Source organism: Chelon labrosus (assembly GCF_963514085.1).
Source record: "Chelon labrosus genome assembly, chromosome: 22".
Classification (NCBI taxonomy): Eukaryota; Metazoa; Chordata; class Actinopteri; order Mugiliformes; family Mugilidae; genus Chelon; species Chelon labrosus.
This window is the reverse complement of record NC_140355.1, coordinates 16,528,251-16,550,106: the sequence shown is the minus strand read 5'-3', so window position 1 is coordinate 16,550,106 and position 21,856 is coordinate 16,528,251. Positions and strand designations below refer to the sequence as shown.

The window sequence follows — 21,856 nt, the reverse complement described above, 5'->3', positions numbered from 1 at the left end:
GTCGTTCCTCCCCTAATTGAGACTCTGATGCTTGAATGGAAGCCTGTGAGTATAAATTAGCACACTATCTTCAAAGTAACCTTTCAAACCCCCTTGGGCAGCAGAGGAAAACAACAATCTGACACATGTGGGCAGCAATTAGAGGTCTCTTCAGTCTCCTCCTTTCTTCGGGCTCTGTCTCCCCTCTTCGAGTTTCTGACAGGACCCGGGGTTTCGCTTCAGTCTGCAGAGGGCCAGCACGGGGTCGAGACCCTTTGACTCTGTCAACACTCAGCTAGAGTTTCAGTTGCAGCCGGGCCACTGGTTCTCTTGTCTGCTGCAGACGCGCTGGACGCCCCCTGCCCTCTGTTGCCCCAGTGGTGAATCATTCATCTCTGCTCAGCATAGTGATGCAACTCCCTAATGTATGCATTTGTGCCTTTACATTTGAGGAAGCAGTGCAATTATAATGCAAAGTAATGGTAAAAAAGGAACAAAAATAAATTCAAGTAGAGGATCTGAGGTCCATCCATCCATCGCCTTGGCTCGGTTGGTTGCAGTGGCACTAAGCTAAGCATCATATTCAAGACATCCCTCTCCCTACGCATTCTTGTCCCACATGAGGAAGCTGCTCCCAGGTGTAATCTTTAAAAAACAGCAAATCAAACCTATTACTGATACCTAGATGACTGCATTTCATAAACAGATGCGAAACATAGCTGCAAAGCAAAGCACTTAATTCTGCTTTTGAAATTAGAGGCTAGATTCACAACCATCCAGGCCAATCGAGATACATAATCGCTCCTGCCAATCCTTGCTCTATATCTGGGTTCTCCACGCAGCAGTAAAAAGTTTCCACTGTTTCCTGACAGAACACCGCGGCCTCGGACTCTCATCCAGGAGGATGGCGTATTCCAAGCCGATGCTGCATTTCTTCTTCATGCAGATGATGAGATCCTGCTGGTTTCGTCAAACCTTGACCTTCACCGTGGACTGGGACGGTCTGCAGGCGGGGTGTGAAATGCCTGGGACTTGAGATGTATGGCAGTTTATTTTAAAAAAAGATTTCAGTTGCACAAACACGCCTTATTCTGACCAGCAGTTGTTGTTTATTATTAACAATGAAACTTATAACATTTGCATCAGCACCATCTGTAATTTATGTTCAGGGTGAATTAGCGATTGTTAGTATGCTTATACACGAACTGCAGATGGTAAACAATTGCTCCGATTAGCATCAACATGTTATTGCTGCCACTGTGGGCGTGTTAGCATTTAGCATCTAGCTGAAAGGCTGACTGTAGCCTCTGTTGTCTGGTTTCTTCCTGTATCCTCTGACAACCAGTATTGTTGTGGAAGTGGAGTCGAAAGTTGGAAGCTATTATGTTTCAAGGTTTTTTATGAGTGTAACAATGACAGGAATGTGATTTCCATCGTTGTTTGTCCCCGGACTATGGTGTCAGCGTGCAGGAAGTTTGGCGGGGCTTCGCTCAGTGGAGCGCCAGAAGAGGGCTGCACCCACGCCCTGCGGGCAGCCTCACACCAATAACCCCTTCACAACTGCTATAATGACTTTTCTCTTTAGTTCCAGCCGGCCGACACGAATGAACACACACACACATATATATATATATATATATATGCACGAGCAGGCATGTACACATGTGCACACAGTTGTTTCCAACATGTGACATCACATTCTTGGCATGTCCCACGAGGCCATTGTGATTGGAGGATATCATGTTCTGCTCGAGAGCGCAGTCAGGTCTTTTTGCGTGACATCCGACATGGCGGCACGGCAGACGCAGGAGGAGACGCGGGGAGGCTCTTTAAGTCGTGTTCGCAATTTAACACGAGAAAGCACGGTACGGCATCCATGCTTCGAGCGGCAAGCGTCCAGTCGTTTCTGAAAAGAATCTGCCGACCTTTGAACCCCACAGTGAGTGGCATTTCGAGAAGGAGACCGCAGTCTTGCAGGAGTCTGCCACAGCCCACACACCAACTGGAGACAAAGCTCCATTTCAGCAGAAGAAATTCTTAGTAGAAGTTTTTAATGAGGGGATGTTTGGACAAAAACACAAGTGCAAATAATAAAAATAGGAAGATGAAAGTAAAAAGTGGGAGGTTTGAACGTAAGGGAGGCAACATTATTGGTAACACATGTGCTTTTTCTAGTCCGTGCCTGTTTAATCACTTGTGTAGCGATGGTTGGAACTCAGGAATACGTTTATCTACATTAATGGTCTGTGTATTAATTATACTGAGTACAGTGGCACAATACCTCCTAGTCAACAGGACTCAGACTGAGACAGAGATGGTGACTGACGTTTGAATCATGCATCCAGTTGTTTCTGAAAGTCACCAATGTTTCAAGGAGACTGCAGTCTTCAGCGGTCTGCTACAGCCCACGCGCACAAACTGGACACAAAGCTGGTGTTTTAGAAGTTCTCCAGAACAACAGGGGATCGTGGGACCAAACAAAAACTTTACCATAACGGAGAAAGGTCACGTCTCTTTTTAGTTTTGCAGATATTGCGAAGGTGGTTGCACAAAAGCCCAAGCAGAAGCAATTCTTAATAGCAGTTTTTAAATTGAGGAGGTTTTGAAATAATAACTGATGAAAAAAACTGATGCTCAGGCTGCCGTGACTGGGACGTTCGAACGTAACGGAGCCACAATCCACATTATTATTAACACATGTGCCTTTCCCCCTGTTTAAGCCTGATTGATCGCTAATGCGGTGAGTTCAGGTTCTGGTTGAAAGTCAGGAATAATTTTAGGAAAACTAGCTTTTACTCTCACAATCAGTTCACTGATACAGCGCTGATAATAAACAAGGCTCATAAACTTAGGCATTAAACGAACGCTGATATGCGGAGAGCGAGATAAGCACAAATCAACCAAATAAATACATCGTTTGTGTAAATGGGCTGTGCACTGACGACCACATGAGATAAGATGAATGTCGGATCAGGTACGACGGCCGCTGACCTCACCGGCGCCATCTTGAACAAAGAAATATATATATATTTAAGCTTGATATTATGAATTTTAAGATTTTATATCAATACCTACATGCTCGTATCACGTTTGAATTAAAACAGCCTTTTGTTGGCAGTAAGTGTTCCTCCTCTTTATACTGGCAAAGTGAGAAAACCCAGCTAAGTGTGACTAAATCTGACGGCCTTGTTCTACAAATTAAAGTTTGACTAAAACTAATACCACTTCATTTTCCAAAGTGACACCCTTTTTCCCCCCAAAAAAATGTTCTGCTTGTGTTTTTCCCCAAGCATTATTTCATATTTAGGAAATTAATCTTTGAGGACAGATTAGCTTTGGCTTTAGCTGAATATTTTTCTCAGCGGATTTGGTCACTGGTTTCTTATATTAGTCACATCGAGAGCGGATCTCGTCAGTGACCTATAACTCTTGGAGCGTCTAGAAACACATTTCAGTTCCCGGTCTGCACGAAAACTCGCCTTTAAACTAGTTAATTTTACTTCTAACATCATTGTTAAACATCTGTAACTCATATATTCTTTTAAATTTAGTTGCAGATGACTATTTATATCAGTTTCATATAAATCGAAGAATGATAATACACTCTCTGTACCTTCTACTGCAGCTACTGAACAGTGAGTTTATGGTATTTTCCCTCATATGGTTTCAGTGTAATCCTATAGTGACTGGCTTTTGCTTGCTCCTCCTGACCCTTCGATCCACACGCGAAACATGAACAACGCATCCACCAGGCGGAATACGACACCATATGTACCAGTAAAATACAGTGAACACAGAGGTTGCGTTACTGTCTTGAGCGAAACGTTGTGTGACAGTAGAGGCCGAGGGGGCTTTGTCTGGGCTGGAGGGTTTACTTCTTGTTTTTGAATTCTCGTGTCATAACTGCGAGTCGATAAAGTTTTGACAGACTCCCCTTTGGTCATGTTGACAGGTCCTCTGTCATGATTATGAATTCAGGGTCTGAGAAGGGCACAAAAGTTCCACCTCAACCCCTCAGGGGGGGTCACATCTCCTCAGGTACGCTCGCTGGGGATATCTTGTACGCATGTCTGTGTGTGTTTGACCCTGCTACACTTGACCGCCCACTGTGCGCCCAGACGATGATTAAGATCATAAGGTCTCCGTGCACCCTCATCATGTTCACTTCTGCTCGAGTCTTTTGACCGCAAATCTCATGTTTTGGGCTAACAGCGGCTGGCCTCTGACCACAACCCGAGAGAGGCAAGAGAAGTCATCTGGTGAGGATTACTGGCTGGCACTGGCTTGGAGCTGCAGTGAACCTGCGTATTTTTCAACTCTTCAGGAGCCTTTATTTTCTTTTTAGTGCAGGAAGCATTCATATCTTGCACTTAAAGTGGTTCTAACACCAAAAAAACAATGTAAAAGCTGTCGCTATGTCGTCTGTTCCTGACTCATCCCAACTGATTCACAGCCAATTCAAAAATTGGAATAGAGGCGGGCAGGTGATGCAGAGTTGGAGAGTGAGAAACCTGCGATGGCACCCGCCTGTCAATAAACGCTCCCTCGTCCTTAAATATGCAAAACTTTAGTGTGATAGTGCAGTTCTGGGCCACAGCAGGCATCTATTTTCAGTTAAATAAATAGTTAATATGAAAAAATTCAACAGAACCATTCACACTGCTTGCTCAGCAGAAATAAACTTTAACGGCTGGCTGGAGGACACTGTAGCAGCTCTAAACCGGCGTCAGATATTTGCCTCTGGAGTCAGTGGGGACCAAAAATAGAGCTAAAAGAGAGCGAACCCTTTTTCATATTCCCCCAGAGGTCAGAAAAGACTCTAAATTAATCAAAATGCTGCTCTGTAACTGCAGAATAAATAAGCAACTGTTTGGGAACAAGTTCATATTGTTGAGGACATATTTATGTGGGGGCTTACTCTGTGTCAAGCATGCTTTATGCATGATTGAAGGTTACTAAATGATTGTTATTGATGCTTCAATGGGACAGCAACCTATGACTGTCGTAGCTGATTGAAGTGGAGTTAATATTCACCGATCAGCCCCAACATGGGACATGTTTAGACCTGGCATTCATTCATGTGGATGTTACTTAGACGTGTACCACCCACCTAGACCAGACCAGGCACCCCCACCCCATAGCAATGACACTCCTTGAAGGCAGCGGCCATCCCCAGTAGGATGAACAGTTTAGGAACAACTCAAAAAACATGAAGAACAGCACAAGGTGTTGACCTGGCCTCCAAATTAACTAGATCCCAAACTGATCAAGTATCTGTGGGACGATTCCCTCAACTCATAGGACCCAAAGACCTCCACTGACACCACAGGACACCCTCAGAAGGCCCATGTCCATTCTCTGATGAGTCACAACTGTTTTGGAGGCACAAGGGAGAACTGCACAATATTAGGAAGGTGGTCATAATGTAATGCATGATCGCTGTAGCTCCGCGTTATACAGCTGGGTAGGTTTGCATGTAAAATCTAGCATTACAACCGTGAAATAAATACAGCCACTGACTTTACTACTGCAAATGGAACGACTCAGATGAAGGCAAAGAACCTCAAAATGTTGCTGCTTGTGTTGTCTTGAACTGGGCAAGGGGCGCCTTGAGTCACTTCATCACTTCTGCTGAGTAAATAAACCAACAATAAGCATGAGGTGAGTCGTGTTGCTGATTCAGCCGCCGTTCCCCGCCACTGCTAATCAGAAACCTTAGTGAACCGTGCGGGTCTCCTGTCCAGTCAGAGGTTTCCTCGCCCAAACAATGGAAGCTTCTAGTTAACGCTCAAGCGACTGGGCGTGCTGACTTTGCGCGCGAAGGGTGTAAATGCGTGTGGACGTGCGAGTGCAAACGTGGTCACGTGTGCCTGCGCCGTGCGTTTCTTACAACTGGGCTTTTCGAGCCTCTGGAGGGGTCTGATTGTTAGAGGCTTCCTGGAGAACTCTAGCAAGGAGAACAGAGGAAAGGGAGGATCACACATACGCTGAGGCTGGAGATAAAGAACACTTTCATTTTTGATTTCAGAAAGTTTTTCTTTTCTTTCCAAACACAATAACTCGTTGCTTTTTTAATTTAATCGTTCATCTCTATCCATAAGCAATAAAACGAAACCATGTTTCCTGCAAATGTTAACCTAATTGTGGGAGCTATATTGATTAGAAATATGAAATCTAACCTGTGTAAAGTGCATTACTAAGAAACGTGCAGACTCTTGTGCTTCCAACTCTTGTTTATCACTCTTTTAGATGCATTTGAATGTAAAAGCTGAGTTTTTGGCTATTTTGGTTGCATGAAAACAAGAAAACAGCAGAGTAATGTGGAAAATTAGGTAGAAAACACTGACTTAATTACACACGCTGCAGGTACAAGCAATTTGGAGTCGTATATTTGGCCAGCGGGCTATTTTAGCTCTGTTTTTGGTCTCCACCACCTACGTATTTAAGATATTTATCACCTTTGCTGGACAATCCCTCAGTATCTTCACCAGCTTGTGGTTAACTGTGACAGTCCGCCATTTAGTGCTGAGCAGGTGGGACACGACAAGATTATAGATGCTTTAAACAAACTTTAGCCAATTAATCTTTCATTCTAATGAGGTAAACCTTGTCTTTCATTCTTTCCATAATCCAACATTATAAGATTCTTCCTTCCAGTGTCATGTTTTCTGTATGTGGTTGATCCAGAACAACGACTTCATTCAGCCAACTGCATGTGATAAAAGGCTTCCCCTGTCCACTCACTGATCTGTGTCCCAGATACAAGGCTTTCAATACATGTATTCAAGCCTCTGCCGTGGAGTAAAGTTACTCTTTGGCCAATTGCAGTATAAGCTCTGGATGTATTACCTCATTGTTATGTTTATTATTCATGTCACTGTGAATGGGGACAAAACCGAAGCACTTCCTGCAATTGTGCAGAGCTGGAACAGATGTCGGAACAGAAATCATTTCGCCGCTTTCTTCAGCTCACTATTCTCCTTCTCCAACTTTCCTTCTTCTTTATTCTCCTTGTTCTTTAGTGTCTCCTGACGTACATGACATACAGCCACCCTGGCTCCCATCCAAGGCCGTGCAGCTATCGCATGGCATCGTGATTTTCTCCAAGCTTCTGTTTCACACACTTTTCAAGTTTGAGAAAAAGCGCCCACCGTGGAGAAATTTGCAGATGTGACCTTTTATTTTCCAATGATTTCCATGCAGTTCCCTCTCTCGTCCTATCTTGTTTCCTATTATTGCAACGAACTGCGAGAAAATTGATAGGATCTTAATTTTTGAGCGCTCCAAGTACAATCCCAAAATTGTGTTTCTGCTTTTTCTCAGCCTTCCAAGATGCACTGGGGCTTTTTGAACATCACTGGCTATTATATATAATTATATTTTCTCAGCTATTACTCTCCTGTGAGAGGCTGTGTAGCCGGCAGTTGAGATATTCTCTAATTCACTTACAGCAGAGCAATGGTAAGTGACTTCCCAAGTTCTCTCTGCGGTGGTGCTGTCTTAAAAGACCGTGCACATATGTGTATGTGAGCATTCATGCGCATTTATATAGAGAGGTCACTAAGGGTCACCCCTTTGCCCACTGCAGAGACAGGAAATGGCTCCAATATGGGCCTGAGTGTGGCTTCCTTTAAAGCTCTGGGGAGTGATTTAGGCTCCTTGTCAGGACCCGAACTTCAAGATCAGTGAGCAAAAACGTACAAAGTGAAAAATACAGATGTTTTGTCCGGGCCATTTGAAACCATGGATCTCTGGCAGGCCTCACGGGGACCCAGAGGTTTATTAACATTGTCAGTGGGGCAGCAGACAATGAGCTGATATGTCAAGAAAAACGCACGTCCAGGCTATAATGTGAACAAGATGCAAAGAGGCTTGTTTCATACATTTCAATTCAGGATTTAATTAGAATCTAATAAATGTTTTGCGTTGTTGGCCAGTCTAGCTTCAGTTTAGTATCGAAGCATTAAATAATTCACTAGTTTTCAGCTTGCACCTGTCCACACACTTGAGACTTGGCCGTTAGACTTTTTTCCAGGCCTAATGCTGTAACACTTGTGCATTCTGTCATCTTGGACCGCGCGCAAATATGCTACTTACATGGTCAGAGAGTCGGACGACTGTCTGGTCTGGGATGGTAGTAGAGATGGTTGTTTACACAGAGCATAGCTCCAGCCGTCTGGGGAATCGCCTCTCCAGGGGATATTTAGGGCCACACTTATCGTCAGAAAAAGAAGACAGTGTTTGTAACTAGCAGTCTGTTTCTGACGTGTTATTGTTAGAGTTAATACAGGAGGACTGTTTAATTAGACTGCAGACACTTAGTTCATTGATTCACAATGTGAAACATTCAGGGAGCTAAATATTGACTCAAGCATTGAAATTTTATTTATGAAATTTTATTATACACTTTGACATTTTGCAAACGCTATACATTATCATCAGAAGACAGTTAATTTAAGGGGCTTTTGATTTGGTAATGCGTCTGAACACTTCTTCTACCTCTAGTCTTTATGTTTCCCACTTTTAATATTTAAATTACATATTATTTATTGATTACGAATAATTTATAAATCAGTTGTGTGTGAGAGCAGTCAGTGACGCTGCTTCACTGTCCTTGTTTTCTCACAGGAAACAACAGTTTTCAACTCATCTCAGAGTAAATCCTGTTTACGCTTTGACCTGTTTGTTCCTGCTGCATTCAATCTCAACGTATTTACAGAACAAACCGCTGCTCCCCCGAACAAACACATTCATAATTTAAATATCCTGGGTTCACAGGTCATAGCCAGCTTTATGAGACAGACTTTCCAGAATTGACTTTAAATGAGTCTGAATACCTCGTTTAATGAGACATGCGGGCTAGGGAACAAATTGTTTGCTCTTCTCGTTACCATTCAGGAACTCTTGCTGATAAAGATCGCAATGCTTAATTAAATCACATCGCATAATGTACTTTTTAAAACACAGTCTAAATATCAACACTGCCCAGTGGAAAATTTGCAGGACTCTGAATATGGTTCAGTCATCTTTCATTCCAGGTTTAAACTCAAGCTTTGGAAAAATACAGGCAGTCTAGTTATCTGTACATTTTTGTTTTTGCATCAGGGGAAGACAAAGCCGACGATGCGACATTGCCGACAACGTTGCCCATAGAAGGACAGCTACGTCTCAAAGGGCAAACGTGGGGCTCCTCCTCGCTGACAGATTGAATGCAGGCTCTCTGCTCAGAGCAGCAACAAATACGTCATCTTCGAGTGGAGAATCACACGCAATACTGAGATTCACAGCCATGACTGAATAAATTACCTTTCTTATATAGGCCCTACACAGTTTTATTCGCTCGTGAATAAGACAACAACAGCAAAATGGAAAATAATGAACATGCTACAACATTTGCATCTAGAAAAAAAAATATATATTTCTGCAAGAAAATATGCACTTACTGTGTTTATATTTATAGATAATATTGCATGGATCACTGTTATTGTAAGCATAAAAACTACATTACATACATATGTATAACCACTTTAAAAGGGCCTTCCACTCCCACTGTGGGTTATTGTAATTTGTAATCACAGCAGAAGGCAGTGTGTAAAAAACAGAAGAGTTATTCACCCTATGCAACTTTTGCAGCTAATTTCCCCCATGCTCTACAGTTCTGGAGGAAAAATACAAGAAAACAACAGAGAAATATTAAGTTTTTTATTCCGTGGTACATGTTATAAGCACAGCTGAGACTGCTGTTCCGTGCTCTGCGTAAAATACTGGAAGCCATTCGAGATCGCAGTAGGCAGAGCACAGGTGTAACGAATCAAAGGCAAAAGAAAAAAATGTTTGAGGGACGAGGTTTCTTGCGTGCCGGCTCATTAAAATGATTACTACCACCTGTGCCTTTGCTGCTATAAGACAAAATATCTGCCACAAAAAGAACCAAACAGACAATCCTAACCCTGTATTCAAAAGGTTATGTACTGGCGTTTTCCCACTACTCTTCCTTTAAACGCAACTCAGACAACGTGAAGAGAGCACTACAGGGAATTAGATGGAAGGGGAAGGAGGTCAACCAGAGGGCATTTGGGAGTTTATTTGCTAAATCATCATCAGTGATGGACCTCTGCCAACGATGAAGTGCTCCTGTAGTAGCTGACATGCAGCCTCACTGCAAGACATGGGAACGTCGACCAACATTGCAATGTTTGGGGTAACACTAGTGTGGTTTAAAGTGAACAATGACTGTCTAGGTTTATATGAGTTATTTTAAAGTCTAGCCTATTTATTTCTCAGCCCTTGAGGCAAGAGACAAAAAAATAAGAGGGCACCATATGGTTTGTTCAAATTCAGACAGTAGAGAAAGAACACAGGCTAGTTAAATGACCCATACAAAGACTGCCACCTTGTGTTAAAAGTCTATACTACACCATGTTTTTAATGGTGTTGGATAGTTTCAGAGCTGTATATCTTTGTATATTTTCTCTGTTTTTGGTGATATATTTCTTCTGCTTTTTAAAGAACGGACTGTTCCATACTTGCAGACACATACGCCTAGAAGATGTTCACATCCAAACAGTGCCTTGCTTCTCGGCACCTCATCCGTGTTAATGAGAGACAGGTGTGTAATTTAAAAATGTCTCTTAATAGTTTTTTTTTTAACTTCATTGTCATGCGGAGGTTTATATAACAAAATACCATGACACCAGCCTCCATCTTTTTTTCTCAACACTCATTCTACATCTAAAGCCTTTAGAGCAGAGGTGTCAAACTCATTTTAATTCAGGGGCCATATAGAGCCCAGTTTGATGTCAAGGGGGCCGGACCAATAACACGTTGGCGTATTTACCTATAAATAACGACAGCTCCAAATGTTTCCCTCCAAATGTTTCCCTAAACCCTACATTTCTTAAGATAAAGAAATACAATTTCTGTTTAGTTCTAGGTCTCAGTTGTTATGTCCACAGATATGTGTGAACCCTTGGAATAGCACTTCTCAAATTCATCCCGCGGGCCAGATTAGACCCTCTGGTGGGCCGGTTTTGGCCCCCGGGCCGTATGTTTGACACGTATGCTTTAGAGTCTCCAATTAGAAGTTATTAGTTATAGCATGTTCTTAGTCAAAATCCAAATGTGGCCAGCTTTCTTCACATTTATAATAATAATAATAATAATAATAATAATAAAGTATTATAATTTATTTCTTTATATCTATTTGTCTATATATTTTTATATTACTTAAATGTGGCCTTTTTTTTTTTAGATCTTTTGTTTTTGCTTAAATTTGTTTTTATTAAAATGTGCTATATAAATAAATTTGACTCGCAAAAAAATAAAAAATTAAAAAAGTATGTCTATAAGGGTTAAATGTTGTTTAGTAATTGTGTAGCATCGATGTTGTTGTTCCATAAATTGTACAGTGTTCAATTTAAAAAACAATTTAAAGTATTTCCGAATAGCCCTGAAGGCAACAGGCGAGATGCGTTCACGGTCGAGCTCAGACGACATTCGACGTCAGTGACGCTGCCACCATGTTGGATCAGGAAGTGGGCAGAGTCTATGCAGGAATCCCGACTCGAGCTTAGCGTCAACGGCCGTCTTTATTCGATCGGTCCACCGGTTCCCTATTTCCACCTTTAACATCCAGATTACATGCTGTGCGGCTTTCCTCCTGGTCGAGGTAGAAGCTTTTCTTCGAATCCGATCGTTTTGCAGCCCCAGCTATGACTTCTCTCACGCAGAGAACATCGGGCCTCGTCCAGAGGAGGACCGAGGCCATTCGCAGCGCCGCCGCCGACAAGGATAAGGAGTCTGGCGGCGAGGAGGACGAGGTCCGCCGCGGGGAGGAGGAAGAAGAGGACAAGGGGGACTCGAAGGAAACTAGGCTCACTCTCATGGAGGAAGTGTTGCTCTTGGGCCTCAAGGATCGAGAGGTGTGGGTTGTTTGTAATCCGTCAACCGAAGCTAGCTAGTAACTTGTTTGCTATCTTTTAACATAAGCTAACGTACTGTTTATGTTGCGTCATCAACCGAGTTTGCTAACGTCAACAGTGCTAACTTTTGCTAATTCAGTGTGTTAGTTAATGTTTTGTTCGTCCTTTAGCGCAGCTGTTAGCCGTTTTGCTTCAAAGTGTTGCTGTTAATCTCGCTAGCTAACAAGTAGCTCGTGTTAAACCGTGTCATAAATGCAACGTGTCAATAGCCAAGTTAGCTAATACTTGTTTTTTTTCCCCCCCGTTGCACTTTATTCGTAAACAAAAGCCTTTTGGAAAATGACAGTAATTGGTTAATTGAGCAATTTGCTTAGCTACGTAGCTTGACTAGCTTACCTGGATAGATACCTTGACAACTTGCCAGCGGCGACGTGAGACTCCCCTTTCAACGTAGGAAATACCGCAGTTCGCTTGAGCTGATATTCATACCAACACGTCAGCTAAGCCAGCAACTCATTTCTTTTTCCTTTTTTTTTTTTTTGTCGTATAAGGGCTACACTTCTTTCTGGAACGACTGTATTTCTTCCGGGCTTCGCGGATGTATGCTCGTTGAACTGGCCCTACGGGGGAGGCTACAGCTGGAGGCCTGCGGTGTGAGGAGGAAAAGCCTGCTCGCCAGGAAGGTCAGAACCACGATAATGTGACCAGTGTGAACGCCACTGTGCTCGGTGTACCATGCCATAATCTTTTCTGTGTGTTACCAGACACTTGACACCCTTGGGCTTTGTTTGTGTACACCAAATATTGCATTTATAGTCGCACAATGAGGTGGCGACTTGCCACTCTGTAAATCCTGTTCACCAGGATGTGAGCCAAGGTAGTCACACAGTAACCACGATTTCCTTATGTTTCAAAAGGTGATCTGCAAGTCTGACGCCCCAACGGGAGACGTGCTGCTGGATGAGGCCTTGAAGCACATTAAAGAAACCCAGCCACCTGAGACTGTCCAGAGCTGGATAGAGCTGCTGAGCGGTGAGATAAGCCCTCCAGAGTTTGTTAACCAAATCTTAACATTGTTTCATTGTGTGTGTGTGAGTGTGTGTGAGTGACGTGTTTTCAGCTCGTCTTGTATTTCATAATAATAATCGCATTGACGCCTCTTCCTGTCGCCTCTGAAGGAGAGACCTGGAATCCCCTCAAGCTGCACTACCAGCTCAGAAATGTCCGAGAGCGTCTGGCTAAAAACCTGGTAGAGAAAGGTGTCCTCACCACGGAGAAACAGAACTTTCTGCTGTTTGACATGACCACACATCCACTCACCAACAGCACCATTAAACAGGTATGCATACGGGAGTGTCTACTCACTCTTTGTTTTATTTATCAAGTTCATTCAGCCTTACATGCAATACAATTGACATGGCTCGAATTGTAGAAAACAATAACCTGATGGTGTGACATAAAAACACAAGTCTGACCACTATTTGCACAGTTGCACCTACACTGAATCAGTCTTATGGGTTACCCACAGAGTGTCCTATTTAAACCTCAAACTTCCCACCACTCCCCTAGAACTGAAGAAGCTACTCGACTCTACACGTCCAGTTGCCTTTTTTTAAACGCTTTTAGGTCAGTCCTATTGTATTGAAGCGTACATATATGAGCACAGACATATCTTGAGCTCAGAAAATATTTTGCACTTTATTGTTTCATAGTAACACCTCATATGAGTGCATCAAAGGGATAGCTAAAGAGTTAGCTGCAGCAAATTACTCATAAACCTAGCTGCAGTTATCACTGTGGCCCCTTTAAATGGCTGTGCCGACAAAGCATCACTGCTCGTTAACTGGTTAGCTAAAATGCAAGTTATAAATTAGCCAAACAATAGTATTAATATTTTAATATGCAATTTGTTTAAAAAAAGAAAAAAAACAAGGAAGTGTGCACGCTTATCTTGAGAAGGAAACAAACTGCCGTCTCACTCCTGCAAGAATTATACCCGTAAACATAAAGCTACACCCAAGACACGGTTATAAAGTCTGTAAGCGTAACTCAACATATTATGCCATTAGTTGGAAGTGACGTGTAAAAAATTTACAGCTGCCGTTTAGGGGGCTTTACCTGGAAAGAGCCACGCTCATTGTTTTGTGTTGTCGCCTACAGCGCCTCGTCAAGAAGGTCCAGGACTCCGTTTTGGAGAAGTGGGTCAACGATCCCCACCGCATGGACAAGCGCGTTCTGGCTCTGATTCTTCTGGCTCACTCATCTGATGTTCTCGAGAATGCCTTCGCCCCGCTCCAAGACGACCAGTACGACCTGGGCATGAAGAGAGTCCACACTCTGCTAGAGCTGGAGCCCGAGAAAGAGAGCATAAAACCCAACGCCAATGAACTCATGTGGGCTGTGGTGGCCGCTTTTACTAAATGAAAACACCTGATTGGTTGGACTGGAAGATCTGGCTGTGGTCTGTGTTATTTAATTGGTTGAAGGACTTCACTTAATGAGACAGACTTCACTTTAATGAGACAATCTATTTTTGGTTGGGGAGCCTGTTTATACATCTGTTCCGGATGACATTTCGGTGGTAGTCCATATTAACACATTATGATTGGTGGTGGGCTTCACCAAGTAACCAAGTAACAGTTGGTTGGACGGAACGGTCTCTGTATGAATAACGACTGGCTGCTTTCACACAAGTGAGGTAAAATATCTGCAACTGTAACCCTGGATATACTTAAAAAAAACATCAACACTACGAACAGATGGGTTTCTGTTAGATGACATCAGAGAACACAGCAGGTGGCGGCAGTAGTCATGGTGAATATGAAGATATCGACCGGGGCCAAGTTTCCCTTCTACACCGAGGAAACTTCATCTCTTCATTACGTCAGGATCTGGTCTCCATACTCTCCCACATGCTCATGCAGGGATCAAGGATAGCGAACCACACGGTAATTGATGTTTGCGTTCACGCAGGTGTCCGGCTTCCTCCTATTCATGTGTGTTTGTGTCGGGAATACATGTTTAGGGGTTACTGTTGGGACAAACCACCTGAATGTTTTCCTGATTCACTCCTCTCTTTACATAGCTTTTTCCTCCTTTCTTCCTCATTGAGGAGGAAAGAGAGGATGAACGCTTGAGTTCCTGCATCAGTAAGAGTGAGCTGGGTAATTTGGCCCTCAGACTTTGACCTAAATGAAGAATTTAACCTTGAGTTACCTAACAAAAATCTCCCATCAGTTTGCTGTTTGTTGCGAGGGTCCATTCTGTGTTCGTAGAATGCAGCTAGTCTTCCATTTCCTTTTTGTTGCTTATCAATGCTTGGAGTAGCCCGTCATTTATCAACAGTTTTGCACAGCCAATAGCCCTGTAGGTAGGATAGTGTTTATAGATATTTTTCTTGGGTTGATTAACCCACATGTGAAGACGAGATTTGAAAACCTTAGCAACTATGGTAAAAGAAAAAAGGACCTCACTTACTTTGTCTACAGCTATTGAGCTCTATAAATACCTTAAAAACCCATTCCTCTGGACATCATCATAAAAAATTGAAAACACACGCTACTGCTCTTAAATTTAATCAGGATGTAAGGATGCAGTGAAAACAGGAAGTGATCTAATCTTCAGATCTGGATCTCTCTGGATGCCCTTCTCAAGAGTTACTCTGATCGCTAGTGGTTGCTTATACAAATAAGAGTGGGATTTGTTAAATAAATGGGCTGTCTTCATTTTTGTTAAAGGGTACATTCGCTCAAATTGTCTCACTTAACTCTAGTGCTATGGAGCCATGCATTTACTCTTGCTATTACTCACCCGTATTCTTATCTTAATATGGGTGAGTGGAAGATCTTCATCAGCTTTACAAAGGTCAGAGGAAGTATTTTGTGCGGGAGAATCCCATATGATTAATCCAAAAGCCGTTTTTCCTACCACTGAGGATATCATCCCTATGAAACCCACATGTTTTCTAATTATACCACTAGTTGGCACTAGAGGTAAGTGAGAAAATGTGTTGTGCAATTTGTGTGAGCTGCCCCTTTTTAAGTTTTGCTCTTGCAATATAATATATCGCTCAATTTGTACTTCATGTCATAATTAGATGTTTTTTCTGTCTAATAAAGCCCAAGAGGGCATGTTGTATTATTGTATACATGCAGATGATGGGAGGGTTACTTGGGCCCAGATGAGTCCTCACTACAGACTGAAACATTTACAACAACACGCAGTCCGATGGAACAAAAACATGCTTTAATGCAGTTCTTAAAAAAAAATAAAAAAGATTCATTATATTAAAAAAAATATATATAATTATGAACATCATTCTGGTCTGATCAGTGTGATCCGTGGATGAAGTTGACATCACCTATTGTTTGATGACATAGTTCTTTTTTTCTACTTGTGAAATACCGATGGGTATGAAGAACTGGTGAGATCCGTTTACAGCAAAGAGACCATGCATGCTATTGGTGGAGGGCTGGGGTACATGTGGATGTAGCTACAGAGAAAAGGCTTGTATGTAATTATTAGTCATTTATGTGTACGATCTAATGGAATTCAATGAAAGGGATCTTCTCTCCTATCCTCTATAATTCTGTATGCTTTTTGTATTACCACACAAAATAAAGTAAGGATCCTTTAAGTGCCTGAATTTACACTGTTTGGTTATGTTTCATTTAATATTTTGTGTATATATACTAACTCTCTAGATGCTGGTCCAACCATATTTTGTTATAAATCAAAAATGGCAATTATTGCTGCTTTTTTTATATATATATACAAGTGTTAAGAAGTTGTGGTGGTTTAATGTTGGTTTACAGTAAATAATATTTGCTTTCACGCAGTGATACATAACAATGTAGGAAATAAAGACACAGCCTAATGAAAGGATGAGACTGTTATAAACATGACGTGTTACACTTAAAAATATTAATACCATTCTTCTTGTATGCAAATGTGAAGCTACAGCCAGCAGCCACTTAGCCTAGCTTAGATTGTTTTAGCAAGGACTGGAAGCAGGAGGGGACTGTTTGCCCAGCCCTGTCCAAAGGTTATAAAGAAATCAGTTCCAGTATAATTCATTTATTAACTTATGTTTAATCTGTAGAAAAGCTAACAAATGCAACGCCCAGTTCAGATGTGACAATAAGTCACCAAGGCTAAGAGTTTAGCAAGCTAACAATTTTTGGGAGATAAAAAAGACATAACCTAAATAAAGGATGAGGCTGTTGAGAATATGACATTTTCTTCAGATATATTACACTGAAACATAAACATATTAATACCACTGTTACTGTATGCCTGTAAGCTGAATATGAAGCCACGGCCGCTTAGCGTAGCTTACCAAACGAGCTAAAATCAGGAGAAAAAAGCTGCACGCGATTGGATAGTCCTACAACCAGTCAGAGCCGTTTTGTTGTAAACAAACTCAAATGCACGGCGCTCAGATGACATGTATGACTATGTCGCTATATTCTTCTGTCCACTTCTGTCCCACATAAAGCTCACCCAAACACTTGTGCTTGGCTTCCAAGCTATATCAGTCCCTCTAAAATTCACTTATTAATATGAAACAAACATATGTCATCTGTAGAAAAGTTAACAAGTGTTTAACTACGAGATGTAGAGTGTTACTTGGTAAGCTGTAGATGTTAACCTGGCTAGCTGTTAAGCTAAGCTAAGCTAAGTGTTGGCTGGACTGAGTGGCAGCTTTTAATAAGACTTAAGACTCTCTTTGCTGACATAAAGTGACTATCATTTTTCAGGGAAAATCCAGAAACTTTACATGTCAATCACACATACCAGTTGATGATACAGCAGGAAAGCACAGGGTTAAAAATGCTGCCTTTAAACAGAGCTTGTGGTTAAGACATAGCCACCAATGCTAACAGTTAGCAGGCCAACAAACTTAATGGGGGAAACCCAAAGGTATGATGAAAAGATGAAACCCTTTGGGGATACCAACATTGGCCTAAAACTACTGAACATGGCAAACACGACTCTATCTGAAGGCAGAATAACATCGACATGTTAGCTGTTTTCCCATTTAGCTGAGCTAGATTCAACGCTTGTTGTTGTACCTGTTTCTTATTTAAGAGGCTTACAAGCCCACTTAATGGAGTAGAGCTATTGTCAATGTTAGCTGTTCCAACTGTCTATAGGCATGACTTGACAAAAAAAAAAAAAAAAAAAAAAATGTTGCTAAATTAATGCGTGGGTGTCGAGTTAGAAACCAGAATTTCTGCTTGAGACTAGCTGACACATACCAGAGTCTGGTTACATTTATACAATGAATTTATAATAATAAAACTCACAGCTCACTCTTTAAATCTTTTCAAAAAACAAATATATTGTGAGTCCAACAGTATACAATGCTACATTAGTCAAGTCTCTTCCTGTAGATTGTCATTCACCAGCTTTTTGCTTTCACAACAACGACACATGACCACAAACTTAACATACACATACATCTTTTATTAGCAACCCATGAAAGCAAACCCATTAACATAGTTTTGAGTAGATTCATAAGCAAGTCACAATTTATGTGTTCAGGTGACATAAATGTGACAACCGTATAATTGAGCGTAGCATGCATAAATGTCCACAGATACATAACATGTACATGTGACTATCACCATCAGCATCTTCATTCACATGATATTTTTCATTTAAGCACCACCCGCCCACACGCCACATGATGACCCCACGCTCTCTTCTGTAGAGCTCCGGTCTCAATTATAGTGGCAGCCCGCCGACAGTTCACATCCTGTGACTCCAGCAAGGTGTCTCCACAAGATTACAGTATGTACATCCCATTTGAGAGGCACCGTTTAGCCGCTGTGTGTGAGCCTGTATCCTGAGATTCTTCAGCTGTGGCTCAATGCCGTTTCAATTTCACTGTATTCCCCACGTTGTGATCGGACGCCGCGTCTCATCTGTTTTTCTTAACAGTTTTGCAGTTCTTGATCACTTTGTCCAGTAGTTTGTATTTCCAGTGAAGCTCATCGCCGGCTCGTCGCAGCTCCAGAGCGCAGAGCTCAATGATGGCAGTGAGATCTGAAGGAAAACAACAACAACAGAGGATTTAGAATGAGAGTTAGGATAAGATAATTAATAGATTAAGTAAAACTAGTTGAATTAAAAACATACTCACCTTGGCCAGTCATTTTTCCAATGATAGTGGTTACAAACAAGAAGGCTTTACGAGTGCAGTTTGTCTCTTCGTGTCTCTTGGTGCTTATGAAGCTCAGTAGCTGTGGCTTGACAAAAAGGCACAGGTTTGAACTATTGATAGCAGTCACGCCTTATATACTGAGTGGCGTAACACGGGGGAGGAATCCCCGTCTGCTTCAGCCAAGTCCCTCCCACTCTGAGGTAGAACACTTTTTAACAATATTTTTATGAACCCTTTTGATCAGTAGCGTTACACAAGATCTTTTTCTTACACTTTATTGCCCAGTTTATAGCTTGTGCCAAACACTGATGTTGGACGATGGCGTAAGACTAATTTATGGGTCAAATATGTACAAGGAAATGAGTGAGGTCTTCATATAGAAAGCAAAACAACAGCAGCGCGAGCTGAAGTACGTCACACGAAGCAAGATATTTCCATAACAGGTCATGTTCACCTAATTTCTAGACTTAACACTTACGTAATATCACAATAAAGATCTGCTGAGGGCACAACAACAGATCACGGGAGCACCAGTGCAGGGTTTTGCGTCCTAATGGGCTGATAGCAATGATAAGATATGTGTTTTTTCACAGCGCACAGAACACTTTAACAGTTCATATTCAAAACGAACAACAAAAAGGCCTTTTTCACATAAAAAAAAAAACATTTATTACCTCTAATTGACTGCCTTCATTCTAAAACAAAGAGGCATTTCATTCCACAAACACCACCTTTAGTTCAGTTACACACAACAAAACTACTTCACCCAAGCCCTAATGTGTCTTCCTTATAAGTACTACATCGTATTGTTTCAATACTCTGCTGACAAGAGGCGTCATAAACATGTCACAGCTTGCCGAGCAGCTTTCGTCAATTCACTGGAAATGGGGAAGTACTGAGCAAAATACAACCATCGACAATCAGGTGATCTGAATTGCTGCCGAAATGCAGACACATGACTTCACATATATTTGATTAGATTTTTAGATTTTTATAGTACCAGCATATTAAAATGACATTAAACAGCAGCAAACTCACAATGAGGGAAGCTAGTTTAAATATTTTATATAGAGTTAAGTAGTTCAGTTCAGTGGTTCCCAACCTCAGGGTCTGGCCCCTTCAAAAGGTCACACGATTAAGGAGTTAGGACAACAAGTCTGCATTGATTGTCCAAAATATTCATTCATTCATTCATCTTCTGTAACTGCCTGTTCTTGTGAAGTGTTGCGGGGTCTGCTGGAGCCTATCCCAGCTGTCATTGGGCAAGAGGCGGGGTACACCCTGGACAGGTCACCAGTCTATCGCAGGGCCAACACAGAGAGACAGACAACCCATTCACACCTACGGCCAATTTAGAATCACCAGTGAACCTAACGAGCATGTCTTTGGACGGTGGGAGGAAGCAGGACACAGGGAGAACATGCAAACTCCACACAGAAAGGCCCAGTTGGCCCATGAATTCGAACCCGGGACATTCTCGTTGTGAGGCATCAGTGCTAACCACCTTTCCACTGTGCCACCCCCAAAATATCCATTTAAAACTGCATATAAATTCACATTGTGTTAATCACGTTTACATACTACACTCTTGTCCAGTTTTTTGAACAAGCTAGATTTTCTGTGTTTTTGTCATTTGTGTCACTCAGAGCCACCGTACGTACAAAATGTCATCATCCAAAATGGCTTATGATAAACACCTGTGTGTTTTCTTAGCCACTGTTTGGGAAAAGCTCGATCCTTGGTGATGTTCTTTTTAATGTATGTCTCCAGTTTTGCCAATCCGCAGACAACAACCTGGAAATGACGTCTTGCAGTCTTAGCAATGGAGGGACCCATTATTTATTTTTCCTACCTTCAAGAGATGAAAGAGCCACAAATTTATCCTGACTGCTTGACGACTCCATTCTGTCTCATATACTGATTTTTTCTCATTGAATAGAATAATAAAATATCTCAGACTCGGTGTCCAAGATTTATTGGTTAATGGTTTAAGAAAATCAATAAATAAATACAAACTTGATGATCAAATCCCTTGAGCGGTTGTGATGGGATTAATAGGAGAGAAAATAGTTTGTTTTTTATAATGACTGAGTTCATCTCATTAACTTAAATGAAAGAGAGTTAAGGGGTATTTTGTAACATAGCCATACATTTGGTAAGTGAAACTGCAATCTGTCAAATATCTGAAACCAAAGCCATCAGATGTCTCTCAGAATTAACAGTGTGTGCAGTATCTGAATGTGTTTCCTCAAACAGGGGAATCCACTATATTTCATCCTTAACAATGATTGGTCACATGGTTCGAGAAGAAGTGGGTGTTGCTGTCGATAACAGCGTTGTAAAATGGTTTGACTGCGCAAGCAGTCCTCTATTATCACATCCCGAGGGGGGAAGCAAGAGAGAGAGAGAGATTCTGTTTTTCACTGTAAATGTACTATGAACATTTTTATTAGTGTGACTGTACGTACACAATGTTTAGTCATGTGATATTGTTCAGAAGGTTTTTGTTGTCGTGTTGGGAAATGTGTGTGGAAATAACTTATGAAACACATAAAATAAAAGAGAACACAGGTGTGGATGTTAATAATCAAGTTGTTGGGGAATTACAGTATATAAACCAACACTTCTGATGAGCTGCTTTAAAAATTACCGTTTTTTACAACCTGGACCTTATTTCTGGCATAAAATACAATCGTTTACTCATCCATATAACTTTGGGAAAAACTGGGTTGTGCCATGGCAGCGTGGAGGGGGGTGACTCCAGGATGCTGGAATTTACTGTAAAGCT

At 41.7% G+C, this 21,856-nt stretch overlaps 1 protein-coding gene across 1 annotated transcript; it reads left to right on the top strand.

Annotated features, from left to right (window-relative positions):
* The first annotated feature begins 11,519 nt into the window (after nt 1–11,519).
* Nucleotides 11,520–16,549, top strand: LOC311508156 (Golgi phosphoprotein 3-like). Its single transcript, XM_084572832.1, has 5 exons — nt 11,520–11,900; nt 12,452–12,583; nt 12,818–12,932; nt 13,079–13,239; nt 14,061–16,549. Exons 1-5 carry the CDS (start codon nt 11,691–11,693, stop codon nt 14,322–14,324), a joined length of 882 nt encoding a protein of 293 aa, XP_084428958.1. The 5' UTR covers nt 11,520–11,690; the 3' UTR covers nt 14,325–16,549.
* Nucleotides 16,550–21,856: the final 5,307 nt, after the last annotated feature.